This window comes from Pavona decussata, unplaced genomic scaffold, assembly GCF_977016875.1.
Source record: "Pavona decussata unplaced genomic scaffold, jaPavDecu1.1 SCAFFOLD_329, whole genome shotgun sequence".
Taxonomy (NCBI): Eukaryota; Metazoa; Cnidaria; class Anthozoa; order Scleractinia; family Agariciidae; genus Pavona; species Pavona decussata.
Genome location: NW_028145717.1, coordinates 892,638 through 913,626, shown reverse-complemented (window position 1 = coordinate 913,626; position 20,989 = coordinate 892,638). Strand labels below are relative to the sequence as shown.

The window sequence follows — 20,989 nt, the reverse complement described above, 5'->3', positions numbered from 1 at the left end:
GTCCTGCTCGATGTTTGACAATCTTCTTCAGTGTGGCTCCTGACCTCATTGTCAAGTTGAATTTTAATATATCGAAAACACTATTACGCAAGCCTTTTGAACAAAATTTTGTTGATAACTATAGCCGTCGGGGTAACTACAAAACTTTTCGACCCCCAACGTTGAGTTATCAAACTGTTGTACAGAAAAAAATAGACTCACATTTTAAGATGTATATGTTATTTTGCTTTATATTTTAGTCCAGTAAAAAGCTTGTTTTTCTTGCTACAAGGCTCTGATTTTCACGTCTTTGTTTTGAAAAGAGCGTCCAAATGTTCACCGTAGATTAAAAGTAAACGAACAAAATTCATACACAAATAAGATTTATTAAAATTTATGCTAGTGAACGATGTTTTTGTAACGTTGCCTTGTACGTTCATAGAAATACTTTAAAATTTAGGAGGTTGATTGAACGAACTGCTATCACACCTCGTGACAATTCTTAAGTGTTTAGTACCATTAAATAATTAAAATCTTCTACAACTATATGGTTTCGGTTTGTAGATTTTTCTTAGAAAATCACTGCTTTGGAAAAGGGTACGGTGTGCTGGTAAAGTCTTACAAAAGCTGCCCAGTCCTCCCCTAGCAACTGGGCAAGTAAGGTGGGCTCCCCCCCTCCCCCAAACCCTGACAGTCAGCCTCGCAAAGGGGTTAGGGAGAGGGGGGTAGGGTTGGGGGAATTGTAGAATTGGAAAAGAGGTGGCAAAAATACAGTGCATTAAGGGAAGTGGTCAAAACTACTATACTTGAACAGGGCCCATCAAACCACAAAATAGATGGTGGTCTCTCCCTCCATCCCCCTTCCTCAACCTCAAAAGATGGTAAAAAATATGACAATGAGATTCAAACGTAACTTTTCTTGTATATCTTCCTAGCTGAATATTTGTGTGTCCACGCAAATTTTAAGGCCAATAAAATTTTGTCGGTAATGTTCATGAGAAAGGTAGTGTCTTCAGTAGACCCCCCCCCCCCCCCCCCCCATCATCCCAGACAAGGACGGTGCCTTTCGAACAAACTTGGTATGACTAGTTCACTAAGCCAAAGTTCTGTATTCGTGAACAAACGACAAAGAATCGAGCCTAGATTTCATCGCAAGCACAAACATAGGCGAAGCATATGATAAAGACCAGGCCCCGGTTGTTGGAAAGCCGATTAACTGTAATCCACGATTAAAAGTTAATCGAGGTTTTTATCGTCGCTCGTTTAAAATGCTTTAAAAGGCTAATTTCAATGCAAAGGTTAAGAAATGTCTAAAGGAAAACTGAAGGATCAAAATCTTTTGGGAGAATCTTTATTGATTATTAATTGAACTCGCATCAAAGTTCACGTTAATCCGGGATTAGCTTAATCGGGCTTTGAACAACTGGGCCCAGCAGCACCGACATAAACTTTCTTTGAATTGCCATTTCAATAAAGAAGTCAAAATTGTGACTGGCGATCGTCTTAGTTTCCTTTTCCCCAGGTTTTCCCAGATTTTCCCTCGGTCACAGCAATCTGCCCCTTATCAAAATAAGCAAGCTTGCACCTTACCTATATTCTCGGTTTTCACGTGACGTCACCAAATTCTAGAATTAAAAACTGGGAGGCCTACAAAATTTTTACCTTCAGTTAAGGAAAGATTACCTAAAAATATGTCTGTTCACAATTTCTTAGCTCGATGTCGTGCTTCCTTTTGAAAATAGAACAGTTTCAATTTTCGAGTTTCCATCGTGCGTGACATCAGGAGGACGGCCGTGACAGAGCTTTTCCGTATCTTAAAAATGACTCTTCGGGTGATTTTCATCATTCTAAACAATTTAAGTTTGAGGAGAAATGTTAATCTAAACATTCGAAAATTCACAAGGGCAAACAAACCTCTTTTCTGGCAAAAGTGAACTCCAGATGTTTTTTCCTATTTCCGGCCGCCATGTTTGTGCCCCTCAGAGGGACACAAACATGGCGTCTCCATACTAAGCTCTATAAATTTATGTGGAACATTTTGTCAACTAACTCGATTACGAAACGCCGCACAGACCTGACACTTGGACAGATGCCTTATTTATTTATCCTCTATACCATGTCAATTTCTTGACTTCATTCATGGAATGGTTTCGATTTTTTTTTTCAATGGCGTGACAGTGAAAACCGAGAATATCCAGAACCTCAAACACTATTTCTTTGTCGATGCGCGTGGTGTTTAATAGTGAGGCCGATGCCCGAACAATTTTACGTTTTGATAAAATTAATGTACATTTTTTGTTTTTAATAGAATGTTTCTAGGCCTCCCTTCCAGGGAATGATGGCTGTTAAATTAATAATAATTCTCTAATTTAAATTTCATGTCAGCTCCTGCTCATCCAGCGCTGTGCTATCTTCATGTTGATTTTCTGTGTTTTCTTCCCGTTCATTTTCCTCGTCATCGTTATCATCACCGTCATCGTCATCGTCATCGTCATCATCATCATCATCATCATCATCATCCTCTTCCTCCTCCTCATCCTCATCTTCACTCACTTCTTGTCCCCCATCTCGTGCCAATTTCTAAAACAATTAAAAAAAAAAAAAAAATCAAAATCAGTCAAAACGTGGTGCTCGTAAGGGAAGGGTCAGAAAAAGTATTACGGCCACGCATGGACCAAAAATCCGAGGTAACCCGGTTTTCTGCAGGATGAAGAACCACGCCCCATGCAAAAGTGTACGGAAATCCATTAAAGCGCGAACCCGTAATCATGGCGACTAAAGACTATTGGCCGTTCCGAAGTTCATAAAGGGACTGGGCCCTAGTTTACATATGATTCAAATTGCGTCATATGAAGAAATGTGACCCATTGCCGCCGGAAAGATGACATAAAAATTAGTGGTTGTTTCATTGCAAAGTAACCAAGCTGTGACCTGTCATAGGTCGTCCAAATTCCATACAAATGTCTCTAATTTTGAGATAGCGTCCCCCAAATCAATACAAAGTCTCTAATTTTTTCCGATTTTTCAAAGCTTTCTATAATCGAACGACAGAGCCTCAATTTTGACAAAGAGACTAATATTAATCTTATCTTTCTTGTGATGGACTTTAATTTCGGATAAAATGAAAATTTAAAAATCGTCCCCATTCTCCATTTGAACTTTGGAACGGGTAAATGCAACTTTTCGTTAGTTATATGCAAAGTTAAAAGAGTAACAATTATTGCTAAAAACTGGATCATTGTATAACGCAACTCAAGGGATTTGATTGGCTTAGCGGCTATGGTATATGAGCCATTATACCATGCCCGAAAAATAGCGGCCATAATGAATTGTCTTTTGGTTGTTCTTGCCAACTTAAGCGAAATCAGCAAGATCTAGCAATATTTCTTGATTGTTTTTGATAAAATTCGCGCTTGTTGGATGTGAGATGATTATAGCCAACTCGGCGCTCGTGAAATAATTGTTAAATATACCTTGTACTTGAGCACTTTAGCATCCTGCTCAGCTAACATAACCAGGAGATCTTCGTGTTCTTTGTCCAAGTCGTCTTTTTCTGTTACAACTCTGTTCATTTCTGCCTCCATTACTGCTAACTTCTCTTCTAGTAATCTGATTTTATCGTGGCTTTCAGTTCGCGCTCTTTCTAACTCAGCCTTCACTTCATCCGTGCTGTTTGTAGGTGTGTTAAGTCCCTCTTCTCTCTAACATAATTTTGGTGCAAGAAAAAGAAAAGATTAAATATTGTCAAGATTCGAAAGTAGCGATCCTTAAAGGCCGATTTAGACGGTACAACTTTTGCTTACGACTGTAGTATGCGATTTCTAGAGCGCGCGCTGCTCGCGTCATGCCAAACATCGCACACATTTCTCGTCACTCAACATTGCCTATACCTACGATTGCCGTAGGATTTTAAAGGCCGATTTAGACGGTACAACTTTTGCTTACGACTGTCGCATGCAATTTCTGGAGCGCGCGCTGCTCGCGTCATGTAAAAAATCGCACATAACTCTCGTCACTCAACATTGCCTATACCTACGATTGTCGTAGGATTTTAAAACATGTTTTAAAATCCTACGACATTTTTTGTGACATACACGACAGTCGTAAGCGAGTTGTAGATTTGATTTACACGAAACAATAAGTGTCGTAGGCCTGTCGCATGCGACAAAAACGTACCGTGTAAATCGCCCTTAAAACATGTTTTAAAATCCTACGACATTTTTTTGTGACGTACACAGTCGTAAGCGAGTTGTAGGTTTGATTTACACGAAACAATTCCTGTCGTAGGCCTGTCGTGAACTTGTCGCATGCGACAAAGTCGTACTGTGTAAATCGCCCCTAAAAGTGACAGTAAAATTTGACGTTCCTTTTTGAATCCAGACTGAACATTTTTCCATGCAATCTTTGCTGGTGGTCTCGTGTGCGGAAAGTGACGAAATGGACTGATGATTCGCTTAATCTGTGTGTGTTTAAAGGGACTATGTCACCCCAGGCGCATGCGCGCGTTGATAAGAAGCACTTTAAAATCGTTGGCCCAACTTTTTCAAATACCGTCGGAGAATTCAGGAAGCTGTTTTAATCCGTTTGAATTACGTTCATACTCGGGAAGTTAGCCGAATGTTTTATTGACAAACGTTCTTTAGTAATGAAAGGAGCTGTTTGTTGCGATATTTTTGAAAGCTTATACAATGTCGGGAAAGCAATAATCCCGCAACGAGTTGTATGCAAATTGGTCTCAACCGGACTTTACTGCGCATGTGCCCCAGCTGACATAGTCCCTTTAATGTGCATTACTTTTCTACTTGCTCTCTTTCTGAGATGTTATCTAAAAAGCCTTTTACAAAATGCAAAACAGTATAAACCAAACTTGTTTCCAGAACCTGTAAATTGATTCTCACTTCCTTTTCCGGTGGACAATAGACCCTACGCAAAAATAGGGAGCTTAAGCAACGACAACGCCGCAAAACAATAGATTTAATGAGCAAAAACAATCGCTCTGCACGTAGGTTTGACATTTTGGTACATTTCTTTGCCGTCCTCTGCAAAACAACAACCTAAAATGACCACATTTAAGGTTTTGTGGAGAACGTGAACGCATGATAGTGAATATTTAATTTTCTTTCTTAACTTGTACGCCACTCCTACCAATTTGGTTCCTGGATAGTTCGCCATTTTTGTAAAAACTGAGCGAGTTGAAATAATCGCAAAGTAGCGCAAATGAAATAAAGATATATTTTCAGGTGACGTTTTCGTTAGCGTTGCCGTCGTCGTTGCTTAAACTCCCTAATGACTGAAATTTAAGGACGGTGCCTACTAATGCAGAAGGATTTTTTGCATGGTTTATGACTATGCAGAAAAAGCAGATTTTAGCAAGGGCTATTGGAATCCAAAAAGAAAACTGGGGGTTCATGTTATCTCTTTATGCGCATGCTCACGCGTTTGATTGCTTTGCTGTTCTTACCACTGCCTCGATCTCATTCTGAAGCTCTGTGTTCATGGATCTTAATACTTCCAGTTCACCATGTAGTGACGTCACAGTTCGCCTTAACTGTTCTAGTTCCTCTAGCTGCTGACTGCTTAGGCTCTCAGGCGATGGTGGTAGATCTGACGTGTCTGAGCCCGCGAGTTCAGCGGCTGCATGAGCCACAGCTAAGGAGGCCTGGCAGACTTCCAGATCCTTCTCCTGTAAAACAATGGATACGTATTAACCTCAAGTGAAGAACAAGAAAGAGTCCACAGGAATTTAAACGGTCGTTCTCAGCGGAACAGAGATGGGCCATCGTGACGCTTAACTACTAGGGCAAAAGATTTGCTAATTTTTGTTTTTGTTTTTATTTTTGCCATACTACATATAATACAAAATACAATACAGAATACTGGTTTTCGAAGTCGATGGTAAAATTGGAGAGGAAACCTAAACGAAACCACGAGGCTTATATGAAATTAGGTTTCCTCACAAAATACAAGAGTGGTTGATCCGGTGGATGAGCAAGAGGCAGAATATCGGAGGAGAAAGTGTTTGTTTAAAAAAAAAATCCATAGTTCTTATTTGTTAGTTCGACGTTACACTGCCAAATGTCATAAACCCAATTTATTAATTTTTATCTTAGTTCGAACGGCCCGTGTGTTCTCAACCTCGTTCCCAGGGTAGAGGAGAGACCCTGGGAACGAGGTTGCGTGTGCTGTCAGCAACACCCCGCTCCCTTCGAGTTAAAACGTGTTACAAATCTTAACAATAATAGATGAGAATTCAAATTCTTCCTTTCGTCTGACCGCCAATTCCCATGACCTCTCGCATTTTTAGCAAGTTATCACTTCCTAGGTTTCCCACTCCTAAGTGATAACTCGCTAAAATGGCCTCGAATCAGCACAAAATGGAAAAAAAGACAATAGGCAATACACCTTAGAAGCAAGGTATGTCATTATTATTAAGAACTTTCCAGTATTTGTACCTCCTAAACCCGATCGTAAATATTCCCATACAAACTCTTATATTTGTGCCGTGACCGCTATTACGCAAGATGATCATCGCTCACAGCTTGAGCTTGGGCCGCCTGTGAATAGCTCAGCTTTCATTTAACAATAACTCTCAAAATTCCCGCGCACGGATTGGCTCGTAGCTATTGTCTATTGTCTCAACGGAAAATAGGGCCAATTCCGCTCGTACTTTTTCCATGTTATTTGTAAAAAACAAATCGACGACAGTTTTCTATGGTCTACACTCTTATAGACCATAAAATGTCAAAATGTTCAACAATTAGCAGTGAAACCACTCGCCGTTCTCCTTGAGTTTTGAACATTTTAATTATGACGTCATTTCATGGTCTATAAGAGCACAGACCATAAAAAACTGCTGTCGATTTGTTAATTAGAAATGTAACCACAATATACCATTTCCCAGTTGCCTTGAACCTCATTATGAAAGCGAGGCTGAGTGAAAAGTTTTTATTATGAAAATTAGTTTTCAATCATATGCAAACAAAACTAAATTTTATTTGAAATTCAGAAAAGCTTTGCAGTTAGCCTCGCTGTCATAGTGAGGTTCACAGCAACTAGGAAATGGCGTATTGGTCGTTCCACACATTCGCTGTTCGGGAATCTCGCATGTTCTCTCATAGCTTCAAAATCTCACAAGTGCTAAGGAACTTCAGATACCAGCGATGTCTCTAGGCTCATACAACACGGCGATCATACTTTCCAAATCACCACTTTACTTACCAATTCTTTTATCTTGTCGCTCTTGGCTGTCACTTGCTCCTGCAGTGAGTCTCGATTCAGCTGTAATTCACTGACTTGACCTCTTAGATTTGACAGCTCCATGTTTTCATCAAAGAACGACTCACTTACTCCTATCTGGGGTTTGAAACCTGTAAGGAAAAGTCAGTATTGTATTTTACTACATAGACAGGCATGTTTTACTGGAAAATACACCACTCGTAAAATCCATACGAAACTACATCCGGGGCCCGAGTGGCGTATTTTCCATATTCTCACTAGTGAGGATATTGATGACGTCATTTCTCGCTTCTTCACGGTTGTTTGTGCAAACAGTCGGTGAAAAATGGCGAGCGACAGATTTGTATATATAATGAAAAGGAAACGACACGGTGGCTTGAAGATATGAATTTGATTTTCCACTCGAAAATAAAATTCATATCTTCGCGCCGCGACACGGTGGCTTGAAGATATGAATTTGATTTTCCACTCGAAAATAAAATTCATATCTTCGCGCCGCCGTATCTCAAATACATGCTTCACTCAACCCCAGTTACAACGGCCATCCCCCATAACATGATTTAGCGTTCAAAATATAGAAAGTCCGTACAACATAGCGGGAGTAGTGTAAAATTTGAACCAAAAACGGATTAAAATTTAAGTAGCGAGTCAAACATCGAAGTACAATTTTAACGTACAAATGACATTCATTTTTACCGTTAACTCTGAAGGTTTGACTTGCGCTGATGCGACGATTAATAATGTCGTCGTCACGGTCAATAGACTATTTCTTGTACCATAACCCGTTCTGAATGTCAAATCCTGTCTAGATTTTCTCACATTGCCGTCTACAGCGTTGTGGTTCAATAACTAAACGCAGCCACTTACTAGATATATTGACTGAGTTTTTCAATGAACTAGTTACGTTGGTATGTAAACAAGGCTACGTCAAGATGCTAACTTCATTTTTTGAAAGGAAAATACCACAGCCACTTTGTATTTACAAAGAAGAAAGAAAGGTCAAATGAATTGGATATTTTTGAAGACTTTTCACGCAAAATTTTGAGTTCTCTTTAAGTCGTTCAAGTCTTTGCGCCACATTATGTAAACAAAAAGCGAGTTTATAGTCCTTAATTAATTAACAACTTGCAAAACAATACCTAATTATTGTTAATGAGCCGATGAGCCAACATAAAAGCAAAACAGTTTTGATAAGTTAGCGAGTAACAGTCTAATTCACGTCTTATCAGGTGGATCGGGCTGGTGGACTTTGGGGATGGTGGGGGGGGGGTGGGGGGAGGAGGTGATGGGAGGGGAAGGGGAAAGGGGAGGAGTGACACGGAAAATGGAATCAAAAGAGTCAGGTGGCTTGTTGGTTTTTGTGTGGCAATTTTCATCGGTATTCAAGAGAAACTATCCAGTTTAGACTATCTTTCCCCCTTCTCCTTTCAGGGGGTGGGTCAATTAGTAAACATCTCCGACGTGGGAGGAGGGGGAGGCGGGCATTCAGTCGTTGGAATATAATTTTACTATTTAAAGAAACACTGTCCAGTGTAAAATGTTGCCTCGCGATTCGCTCTGACGAAGGGCTAACGCTCGAAACGTCAGCACTCGAATCCCCCCCCCCCCCCCCCCCGCAGAACTACAGTTTCTTAGAAACTAACTCCCTTATGCCCCGCTAGAATCGAGTTCTACTTTTGTTAAGAATTGTAGCGGTACAATACTACTGCATTAAATTTCGTGCAAGTTGTCTTACAACGGCTCTACAAAAGAGTGGTGTATTGTTTAGAGTGACAACTCGTTAAGGCACAAGTAACAACTCACTTTGAGCGACAAGAAGCTGTTCACGAAGTTGTTGAATCTCTAGGGACTGCTGTTGAATTTGAACTTGAGCCTGAAACAGAAAAAAAAGCCAGTGAGGAAGCGGTTATTATTCTCGGTTTGGAAGATTTTTAAAGAAGCCGAGAATTAAAGGGCCAGTGCCACCTAGTTTTAGTGTTTATTTGACAAGCCAAGAAAACATATTTATATCGATGGAAACGTTACAATAATGGTTGGGTTTTGTTAACAATTCGCCTTCTAGGGCAAAGAAACTAATCTTAATTATATCTGATTACAGATTGCTAGGATGGAAATAGATTGAACTTGGAAAAAAATAGACCATTTCCGAGTTGCTTTGAACCTCATTATAAAAGCGAGGCTACGTGCAAAGTTTTTGTCATGAAAATTAGTTTTCATTCATATGCAAACAAAACTAATTTTCATACGAAAAGTTTTGCACTTAGTCTCGCTTTCATAGTGAGGTTCACACCAACTCAGAAATGGCCTATTGGCTTCCTGTGTGTCTAAGAGAAATCCTAAAAAAAGTAGTTTGTCAAATACTTGAGCAGTTTTAAAAAAAATACAGAAAGACCTCCATGAGAGCGCCCCTTTAAGGAGCAATGACAAGACCATGGTTAGGTACAGATGGGAACATTAGGTATTTTACCTGATTATACGAGGATTCCATGTCTCCATACCTTGATTTGAGTTTGCCAATTTCTTCATCCTGCAGAGAGAAAAGAAAGAAATTAAGCCAACGCCAATAGACCTAACCCTTTGACGCCCGCGAGAAATACCGAATTTTCCTAAATTGGTAACTATGAACTGGGAGACCACGTGTGATATACCATTTAAAAGGTTTTTTTCTGGGGTATGCAATAAATCACACCAACAGAGAAGTGTCCTAAACGAAAGAAGAAAAACACTGAAAATTTCCCTACTCTTTGTACATATTAGGTATACCCCTGAACTGTAGCTTAATGTACGGCTCTTACTGCATCACTTCATTTTGCTGTAAGATATCGTATACATAGTCCGTGCTAGTTTTCTAATATAAAATTCAAGGAGTATTCAAGCACTAAAAACTGAGTTTTCAAGGAGTATTCAAAGCAAGTTTACTTTGCCTTGCACTATGTTTCAAAATGTTTTCATTGGTCAATAGCAACTTTAAAAAAGCTCCCCCAAATATAACCTGTCCCCGATTTTGAAATCTGCGCTCAATCCCTGAATTACTTTGATACAATCCTACATTCTTTCCCACCAGAACAAAAATTCGAGGAGTTTTCATCATTTTCAAGCACTTTCAGCAAAATTATTCTTTTCAACGGCCTTGATATCTAAAATTAAATTCCAGGGCTTTTCAAGGATTTCAAGGAGTAGCACGAACCCTACGTTTAGGAGGAGGCATGATTTTATGCCTTTAATTCGTAGACCTTTCCAAAACATTTTGGTTGTGCAAATTCCACACAATTTGACAAAATACTGAGCTCTTAATTGCATCTTGTGTCACATGACATTCTTGAATGGGAAGGGGTTAAACTAGAAGAAAGCCTTTTGAGGAACCAAGTCCTGTTAATCCCAAAAAGAAGCAAATGTGGAGTAATAAAACAACAACTTACAACATAAACAGCGCAAGCAAACAAACACACAAATCCAAAGGAAAGGTTAAAAAATTAATGACTTTCAAGAATCAACCGAGTACACCTACCTGTTCTCTGATAAGCTCTTTGTAAGATGATATAATGGAGTCGTGATTTTCCATTCCTTGTGAAATTTTCCCATTTACATGATTTGTCATCTGCTCCTGCGAAGGTTCTTCTTCGATAGCTTTAGTGACGGCAGCTAAAGAGATAACAAAGCCGATATTAGAGCCCTTTTCATTCTAATACGAGTACAAGTTTTTCCAAAACAAAGAGAGATTGCGCGCACGTGAACCAAGTGTCATTTTGGCGGGAAAATGAGAAAGCCGTCGTCATTTTTCAACGAGTTTCTGTGAGAACGGTGTATAATGACAAAGACGAGTTCTCGAAAATGAAAGGTGAACACGTCTTTTTTGAATCACGAAAGGGCTTGGCTATTATCATTCAAAACAACTGCATCAAGTTCGTCGCTTACAAAGATTAAAATGAAGCTTTCTGGGATAATTCTCTTCTTAGTGCTTCCGGCGCTAAAAACTTGAAGTCAAATATCATATTCGAAGTTCCACTCGTACTAGATACTACTAAATTTTTTTTCAAACACCTAATACAGTTAAAGTTGAAGTTGAAGCTAGAATCTCAAGCTCTCTATTTACAAATAGGCACAAAATATAATGGCTATCAAATTATGCAGAGGGTAATACTCCTAACAATGGCTAGAAGTTGCCATTTGTTGATAAACTAAAGTTGCAACCCTGTTGAATTGTTGTAAAACGTTCAACATTTTGAACAACCAGGGAAAACATTAAGTAGTCTAAATGTCGATGATTATTAATAAAGTCAAAACAATGCTCAGCGTTTGCAACAAATGATGAACAAATTGCATTTGCCCCTGCAAAATCTGCGGGGGATGCCAGATACGCGTCCCAAGATCCATTCATTCGCTGATTGTCCTATACAATCTCGACTCCAATCTGTATTAGGAGTGCGCTCTTTCTACCTCGAACGCAACTGAGAATGCAAAAACAACGGCAAATTTACGAACTGAAGGCAAACTTACCTTCCAGCTTTTTGAACAGTTTGGTAAATTCGTGGTCAAATAAAACTTGTGTCTCTGTTTCCACTTTAATCTGTCATAAAAACGAATACATAGCAAGTCATAAACCTTACTCCGTGTAGTTTTTACCAAGCCTTACTTTGCACTACAAACCACGATTAAGCTGTCTCGGAAATAGTTTAGTTAAAATCAAAGCTTCTAGCTCTAGCTTCAGCGTTAACAGCCTTCGCTGAGGCAATTAAAGTGCACGGAAAATTGGGGAATGAGTGAGTGAGGCTGTGTGAACCCTCTCCGCAATCCGCTCTCGGTTTCGATCCATCGTGTACTCCATTTGGCTCGAGCGGGGCCTTTAAGTGCGCTGCTTCCTAGTACAGAAATATTTTTACGCAGTTTATGACTTTGCGGGAATAGCAGATCTTAGCAAGGGCTATTGGAATCCACACAGGAAATTGAGGATAGCCGTGCACATTTTAGAGATAATTAAGCAACAGTAATTCTGAAAAACCTTAAAATATAATGGAATATATAGCGTTTTATTTTTTTCCAAATTACTCTTCAATTAACAATAATGTATTATTCAGTAAGTGAAGCAGGCATACTCGGAAAAAAATCCGAGTGCTCCTATCAGGAGTCGAACCTAAGACCTTCGATTATTAGTTCGGATGCTCTACCACTGAGCTACAGGAGACTCGTGGGAGCTAAGGTTCATGGGACAAACATCCTGCATACTGCTAGGATTGGAATGTCAATGAGTGGCACATGCGCAATGGAATAAATGTGATGGATACTCCTCAATTATCTCTGAAAACTGCATGGTAACAATAGTTCTTGCTTAAGATTTGCTTTTCCCGCATAGTTATAAACCTCGTAAAAATATCCCTGTATTAGTGGGAGAGCAGGGATGGCGCAGACGTGAGAGCACTTGCCTCCCACCAATGTGGCCCGGGCTCGATTCCCGGACTCGGCGTCATATGTGGGTTGAGTTTGTTGTTGGTTCTCGTCTTTGCTCCGAGAGGCTTTCTCCGGGTACTCCGGTTTTCCATACATTGGTACTTAAATAAAGTGATTTTATTTATTTACTTATTTTTTATTTATCGCTTTTATTTACCTCAGGTGATTTTACAGCTGCGGTGAAGAATTCTGACTTGGATATAAAACTGATCTTGTCAAGTAAATTATCAGCTCCTATTCTTTTGATTATTAAATTACGAAGGTCGTCCCTACAACAAATAAAGAGACGTCAATAAACAAAAGGAGAAGAGCGAAGGTAATCATAACTTGTAGCTACAAGGTACATACTGTATCATTAGCTTTAAGGACACCCGCTTAATAAGGAGAACTCTGTCGTTTGCGACAGTTTTCCCCGCCCCGACTCACAAATATTTACTGTCACGGCGATTTTGCTGTATTTTGGTCAAAATTGCTCAATTGTTTAACAAAAACCTTTTTTTTTTTTTAACAAACATGAAACTATAGTTTGAGTGCCGGGAAGAAAATATTAAGGGATTTTTCCGAGGAAGAACAAGCTATAATCAATTTTTAGCAACTTCTTTACAATACACAGAAGAACTTGTTGCAATCCATTTCCATCCCAGCCAATCCGCAGCCAACATTATTAATCCTAGTTTCTGTGTACTAGTGGGGTTATTGTTATCAAAACTGAACCATTATTTCAATGTTTACATCCATGCAAAATATGTTTAGGGTTAAGCAACAACAACAACATCAAAACAGTCCATATACACGCACAGACGATCACTCTAAGCTTTCTTGAGGTAAAAGATAAAGAAACAGACAAAGCCTCACTTTTGGCAAGTTGCCACTGAGTTGTCGTTATTGTCCAAAGAAATTCCAAGAAGAAGAGAACACAGCGCACCCACGAGCCTGTCAGCTTCCTCGCCATGAGCTTCAACTTGAGCCATCAGCTAACAGCAGTCAAGGAAACCATCAACAGATTGAAATACAATGTTGAATTACTTGCCTGACTAGTGATATCTATTCTTGTGAGGCTTACAATTGTTATGATGTATTTATCTACTTCTCCCAAAGACCCACAGATGGTTCGACTTGATATAGCAATTTGAAAAACCGCCTCAAAACCATCTTGCCTTTTTTGAACATCTTGCGATACACAGCGCGCCTCTTATGCCTTTAACCACGTAGACAAAGAGACAATACCGATTTCGAACGAGGCAGAACGCGCAAACGTCAAAATTTCATCTGTAAAATAAGGTCACTGGTCTACTTCGCTTCTTTCTCAGCTGCAGGCTGAAACAAACACCATAACTTAATTCCTGACTTAACCAACGCAGCCATCTCAATCCAACCGCATATAGCTCTCCTATATAGACTGGGTTCGTACTGTATAGATTTTTGTGTGAGAAATTCAAGCGTTTTTCCAAACTCAACGTTGAGACAAATCTTACACAAGATAGCAATGTCAGGGGTTAAGGAAGAGTTCAGTCACATATCTGAGCTATGTGAGTTCAAGCCCAAGAGGCAAGATCTTTTCATAAACTCCACATAAAGCCGGCGACACACCTGGCGATTTTATTCGTCGGTCGCGGCGAATTTGATCATCAACCAAAGTTGCAAGCGATTTTCGCCACCGATTGACGTGGACACACTTGGCGATTTTTTTTTTCGCCGATCGCGGCAATGTGGCACTTCAACCTTGTTCCCGGGCTTCGACGTATAAAATCGAGTAGTGTGTCGCCGGCTTTAGACTCTCCTCTCTTCCAAAACTCCATTTAAATAATAATAAATTAAATCTTTATTGAGGATACCAAGATTCGCTAAAATGTGGTTTACATGAAGGTCCTCCCGGAGCAGAGACAAATTTTAGACCAGAGTCAAAATGGCAAACACTTAATTAAAGCAGCTAAGATCCCACGCACAAGGCCCTTAAAACGCGCAGATACCTTTGGCCTATGGCAGCCCGCCATAAGCCAAAAAAAAATTGGAGATAGCTCTTCTCTTCCCCCAAACCCCGTCTTCCCCAGATCAGTATTGTAGTCAAAGGATACGTATGGTATATTGGCTGAATTATGAAGAAAATGAGATACAGCGAGGGGACAATTTGATAACCATGAACACAGCAATAGTAAGAGACCCACGCGTGTTTGAATCTCACCTCCCTGAGTGGAACAAAACAACAACAACAGTTAGAAATCTCAGATTAGAGCCATCTGCTCTCCTCTAACGGTGGAAAGATTACGTTTCCAGTTAACAACAAACTGCACACGGTAAAAAGGCCGTCACGGCAGATTCTTTTTTACCTTTCTTCAAAAGACTAAAACTAGTAATAATCAAAGATTAGGGAGTGCGTTCGATGATCTCGATCCCAGGCTCTCTGGTGATGACGTCATCCGCCCCTGCAAAATCTGTGGGGGATGCCAGATATGTGCCCAAGATCCATTGATTCATTCATTGATTGTCCCATTCAATCTCTTCTCCAAACGCAATTAGGAGTGCGTTCTTTCTACGTCGAACGCGTTTGCGGCTAGAGCAAAACTAGTCAGCCTTAATTATAGGACAATCATGGTCACGCGAGTATCAATGTTTCAGTTACATTTCAAGGAAATGAAAAAAAGAATTTTCAGGAGTCAATAGCCGTGGGGCTCTTCAATTGAGCTCAGTTTACTACTTCACGTTTAGTCTAGCGGTTTCTCCATTCCTGAGCTGTTTCATTCTGAGTATTCAAATAATATAATTGGAATTTCAGTCGATTCCACGGAGTGGCTCTTCCATCCACTGTTTCCAGGTCGAATTGGAATTTGGAAATGTTGGTTTTTGTGGAGGGAGGAAACCCGGAGAACCCTGAGAAAAATCCCTCGTAGCAGAGGCGAGAACCAACAACAAACTCAACCCACATATGACGCCGAGTCCGGGAATGGAACCCGGGCCACATTGGCGGGAGGCGAGTGCTCTCACCACTGCGCCATCCCTGCTCCCCTTATTTTCGTCCGCACATTTTTTTTTTCCTCTGTACACGAAAAACAATTGAAGACATCGCAAGACTAGCGTTCATGCATAGACGTCACAGCCTTACTATCCCCAGTCTCCCGTCTTGCGCGATATTGTATCCAGCCGGAGGTGAAATTTTCACATTTTTTATACGTCTCAAACGCGCGAAAGGAATTTTCATACGAGAACAACATGGAAATTTCATCAAGCAATAAAACAAAATTCTGTCATACACACTTTACTACGACAAAAGTATTTAAGTTGTAATAGTTATTCCAATAGAAATATTCTAACTGTTCATTATCAACAGTGCTTGGACCGAGTAACGCCCTGCGGTATCGTAAGATTAGGTTTCCAAAGCAGAACACCCAGGGCCTGGTTTTTCAAAAACCAATTACATCTAACGCCAACCCACGTTTAACCAAAGGTTTTCATCTCACTCATTTAAATGTTGATTTTGTTGATGTTATTGATTTTTTAAAGCTACTTTAAAGCTAAAGGTAAAGAAAAGTCGAAGTCAAACAGAAGGTAGGTTCAATTACCAGCCGCTGTTCGGGAAATGGCTCTCTTCTCGGAGAGGAGAGCCGGACCCAAGGGAGCAACGGAAATCAAACCTAAACTGAAGGCCGCAAACCTTTTGGAAACATCTTTCCTGATCAGGAAGTAAACTGGATTCAGTCCAAGTTGCCCCTAACCTTGGGCTAGTTTAATAGTACTTTGATCAACAGTAACCAGGTATTAACACTGACCTGCGAAAGCATGTTGGTACATTGTTGTAATAATGACACCGGAGGATTTCCTGAAAGAGAAAAAAAAAGTGTTTCTATTACCCAGAAAAGTGAAACGTGATTCAAAAACGATCTTTCGAATACAGTAAGTCTATGAAATTAAGAATAATAATTGACGCTGCTTAATTAAACTTCACGGCCAGTGGAGCTTAATTTTTGAGTTTGTTTGCCGTAAAGCAATAGGTTTGGGGCAACAATTGTTAATCTTGGTGAAAGTCACTGCGTATGAAACAGTCGAATTACGTTGAACAGTGGATTTTATGTAATCATCAAAAATATATCCTTGCCATGGCATAAGTATTAATGTACTGCAGTCACCAGATGTGCTTATAACAGGCCATTTCCGAGTTGCTGTGAACCTCATTATGAAAGGAAGGCTAAGTGTAAAGCAATTCACATGGAAATTAGTTTGTTTGCATATGAATGAAAACTAAATTTCATCATTAAAACTTTGCAATTAGCCTCGCTTTCATAATGAGGTTCAGAGTAACTTGGAAATGGCCTATTAATTTCGCCGTGGCTCTAAGATCCTTTGGCTTTCAAAAATAAAATTTTCTCACCCTTAACAGAATCAGTTCAAAACCTTGAAAAGGAAAACAACAACAACAAAAAAAAAAGACATGTTTCACTACTCACTCACCTACACTAGTGGCCAGTTGAACTCTAAGGAGCTGTTCCTTTTGGGTGGGGTTCCCCTTTAAACAGTGAGACAAAGCAACCGCAGCACACCAATTGGACAGAGGATCTGGACTAACAAGATACAAACACGTGTTGTTACTTATTAGAGAGTTTTAGCTCCGAGTTTACCGCGAACCGCTGGAGGTCACGTGACCAGTCTTCCACGTCACGTTTCAGGTTTTCAACGTGTGTTTTCAACGTGGAGAGGTAGGTTTTCACGTATGTCATTTACCTGAAAGCTTTTATCGGATAACTCTTGTTTTATCTCACGTAATGCTACAAAAATCTTGTGGAGCAAGTCTTTATCCATTCACAGAGGTAAAAATTCGGGCGAAACGCTAAATTTGATAAATCCTATTGGACCTTGAAAACAAGTGCCATTCATGGCTGCTGATTCAAAATGGCGGCCGTAAATTTGCAAGAAGAACTAAATCGAATTACGTTTGAACGTCGAACCGCAAACGGGTAACCGCGAACCGCGGTTAGAGGTTCGCGGTAAACTCGGATCTTAAACTGTCTATTATATATTATAGACAGGAACGTCTTACTGGAAAATACACCACTCGTAAAATTCATACGAAACTACATCCTCACTAGTAAGGATATTGGTGACGTCATTTCTCGCTTTCTCACGGTTGTTGGTGTAAACAATCGGTGAAAAATGGTGAGCGATAGATTTGTCTATACAATGAAAAGAAAACTACTACTGGCCAATCGCAACAGATGTAAACAACACAACGAGCCAATGAGAATTCGAAGCAAATACATGTAACTGACGCCAAGCGCGGGAAAACGCGTGCGGCCAAAACACGATTGGTTTGGGTTTGGATTCTCATTGGTTGAGAAAGTGGCGCGAGTTTAGTGAACCAATCACAGAGCTTAGTAATGCAAATTCAAAGCAAACGCGAATTACTTTCGACAGTCAATTGAAAACCGCTCTATACAGCACAACTCGTGAAGAATATACAGCAATATTACCCACCAAGACATCTAATCATAGTTAATCGAGGGACTGGTTAGGAAACCTTGCCATGAAAACAATGGTGCTGAATTTATGTTGGAAGGGCCGCGGCCCTGCACAATCCTTTGTTTTAACGTTCACACCACAGTTGAATATCTTAACAAAAACGTTTCGATTGCTCAGTTGCTTCAACACGTTCCAAATTCTATTGTTGTTTGTGCAGGGTCAAGGCCAAAAAGGCGAACAAAAACATATAACAAAGAAGTTTGTCAGGTTTCATAACCATTGCCTTTAATTTAACTATGATCTAATAAGATACATCTATTGCACATTTTGCCACACAATAGTTCATAGAAAAACAATCTACTGTAAATACCTGAATAATCCAGCGCAGAGTAACTGGCCTGCTGAGATGCTGGCGGCTACAATTGAAAAAAATAAGAGGTTGACATGTCAATTTTTATGTTGAAGAGACTTGTGCGGGTGAAATCTTCACGTGAAAATGAGGACAGATTCTTGCATCAAAACGAGGTACATTTGCGCGACAGAGAAACAAAATGGCCGCTAACCTCGATTTGTTCCGCATGCAATAGGCCATTTTACAATTGTGTGCTTAGTGACTTGGCCTTGGATTGGAAGCGAGGCTGGGGTTGACCTTGTTTTGATACAGACTTCACTGCTTTTCATATGTAAATGCAACTAGTTAGCATAAGAACAGCATGATCTACATATGAAAAGCAATGAGGTTTGTATTAAAACAAGGTCACCCCCAGCCTCGCTTCCAATCCAATGCCAGGTCACTTAGCACACAACTGTAAAATGGCCTATTGCACAGGCAGCGCAACCCAAATACAAAATCAGACTTGCAGTCTCCCATTATCGACCGCGATAAATAAATTGTAAATGAATAAATAACAACAATGCAGATATGAAATAAATGTGATGGTATATTTCCAGCCTGGTGAATGAATGAGAATGATGTATTATTCTAGAAAGTGACACAGGCATACTCAGCCTTAATGGCCTCAGCTCCCACAAGTCTTTCGTTCGGATGCTCTACCACTTACCTACGAAAGACTCGTAGGAGCTGAGGCCATTAAGGCTGAGTATGCCTGTGTCACTTTCTAGAATAATACATCATTCTCAACAATGCAAATGTAAAAGAACCACTGGCCTGCAAATGCTCTCTCCCTGTAAGATGAGTTTTGTTGTGTGTTACAATGTACTTACCAGCAGAGGCAGAGGAAGGGAGTAATGTGGTGACAATCTCGTTCTGGCCTTGTTCATTTTTGTACAAATAACACTGTTTGAAAAAAATATATATTACACTGGGCACAGAAGTTACTTATTTTTTATATTTTTTTATTTTTCTAATGCAAGTATAAACATTTACAAACAACATTATAATTATGAACCGATTATTATCAAGCGATTTACGAAGCACTTATACAGTTTCTTCAGTTAGTGTTTGCGTTAAGTTACAAGATATGTTTTTTTTTCTAGTTTTGACAGTAAAAGATTGAACTAGCACACATTGACAACTACAAAAAAGAAACAACGACAATAACTTAGAAAAACGAATCAAGAAGAACAAAAAAGGTCACAAGTGCATATTAAAGGAAGTGCTTCCAAATATTTTGATACCTTTAAGCAGAAGTTACTTAATACAGTTAACTGACTTTGGAATTATCGCTCATAATAATTAATAATAATAATAATAATGATGATGGTGATTGTCATCATCATTAGCATTATCATAACAATACAGTTAACTGAGTACAGAATTCTCACTAATAATCATTATTATATCAATAATAACAACAACAAACATGACAATAACGTTGATGATAACAATGGTGCAAGATTTATGCACCAACATATATTTGTTTGTGGTAAATATACAATGTTGCAGTTCTTGAATAAACCCTTCAGATATTTTAGGTAATTTTTAAATTGATGGCAAGTCTTAGCTATTTCATGTAACTACTAAGTGTTCATACCTGAAAGCAATACAAGACGGCACATCGCAGACTCAATGGCTGCTTATCATTGATCATGGACATTAGAAGAACTACGATGGCAGGACTGAAAAAAAAAAAAACAGCATGCATATTTAAACTTTATATCAATGATTTCAAAAAAAAAAGTTCCATAATTATATTGTACTGTAGTTGTGACACTTTGAGCACGTGGATTAAAATAGGTGTAACCATTCAAATGAGAGCTATGTTATTGAGTAAATACTTCCAGTATTGAGGTGCTGTTCATTATACTAGCTTACACAAGACAGTTCCGCACTTTTACTCAGTTTCATAAAAATAATCATCCTCAAGTGTAAAGCTGCCGTTACACGTTGAAACTTTTATCTGAAACTTTGATGCAACGGTGAACAAGACCAGTTTCACGAAGTGTTGTTACACGGTGAAACTCTTGTTTTTTTCACCACTGCGACCGTTGCAAGCTGTTGCAGAAGTAGAAAGCGGTTCTACTTTTCGAGAAACTTATCTCGCAACGAAAGTTCGAAAAAGTTTCACGAAACAGACCTATGTTACATGGTGCACACAAGTTTCAGCTAAAAGTTTCAACATGTAACAGGGGCTTAACAGTAAAAAAAGAAGGAAGATTGGCAGTTGTTCGGGTGCTCCAGGATTATTACGCTGCATAACGCAGTCTTACTTCGAGATGCATGAAAACCTACATGTATAGTTTGACCATTCAATCAAAGCATGAATTAATTTATTAACATTAACTAAACATACCTAGGAGGATTGGATGGTGCATTGACTTGAGAAAAGTACTCCTGGTTGGCGGGAAATCCTCGTATGACTTCGGAAACTGTGTTGATGGTCTGAAAAGTTGATCACCACAAAAACCGTGACTAGAATAA

At 39.4% G+C, this 20,989-nt stretch overlaps 1 protein-coding gene across 1 annotated transcript in view; it reads right to left on the bottom strand.

Moving 5' to 3' along the window:
• Window positions 1-344: 344 nt before the first annotated feature.
• The window catches only part of LOC146453588 (general vesicular transport factor p115-like), a 51,404-nt gene continuing 30,759 nt past the window's right edge, over window positions 345-20,989 (bottom strand). Inside the window, exons 16-32 of the mRNA XM_085096481.1 lie at window positions 20,862-20,950; window positions 20,103-20,187; window positions 19,333-19,405; window positions 18,479-18,524; window positions 17,104-17,213; window positions 16,425-16,474; window positions 14,736-14,846; window positions 13,516-13,634; window positions 12,818-12,929; window positions 11,713-11,782; window positions 10,724-10,857; window positions 9,683-9,742; window positions 9,019-9,088; window positions 7,198-7,346; window positions 5,441-5,662; window positions 3,453-3,680; window positions 345-2,559 (exon numbers count right to left, since the gene is read on the bottom strand). Coding sequence (XP_084952607.1) covers window positions 2,356-2,559; window positions 3,453-3,680; window positions 5,441-5,662; window positions 7,198-7,346; window positions 9,019-9,088; window positions 9,683-9,742; window positions 10,724-10,857; window positions 11,713-11,782; window positions 12,818-12,929; window positions 13,516-13,634; window positions 14,736-14,846; window positions 16,425-16,474; window positions 17,104-17,213; window positions 18,479-18,524; window positions 19,333-19,405; window positions 20,103-20,187; window positions 20,862-20,950 — 1,932 coding nt within the window. The 3' untranslated portion in view covers window positions 345-2,355. The remainder of the gene's footprint in view (window positions 2,560-3,452; window positions 3,681-5,440; window positions 5,663-7,197; window positions 7,347-9,018; window positions 9,089-9,682; window positions 9,743-10,723; window positions 10,858-11,712; window positions 11,783-12,817; window positions 12,930-13,515; window positions 13,635-14,735; window positions 14,847-16,424; window positions 16,475-17,103; window positions 17,214-18,478; window positions 18,525-19,332; window positions 19,406-20,102; window positions 20,188-20,861; window positions 20,951-20,989) is intronic.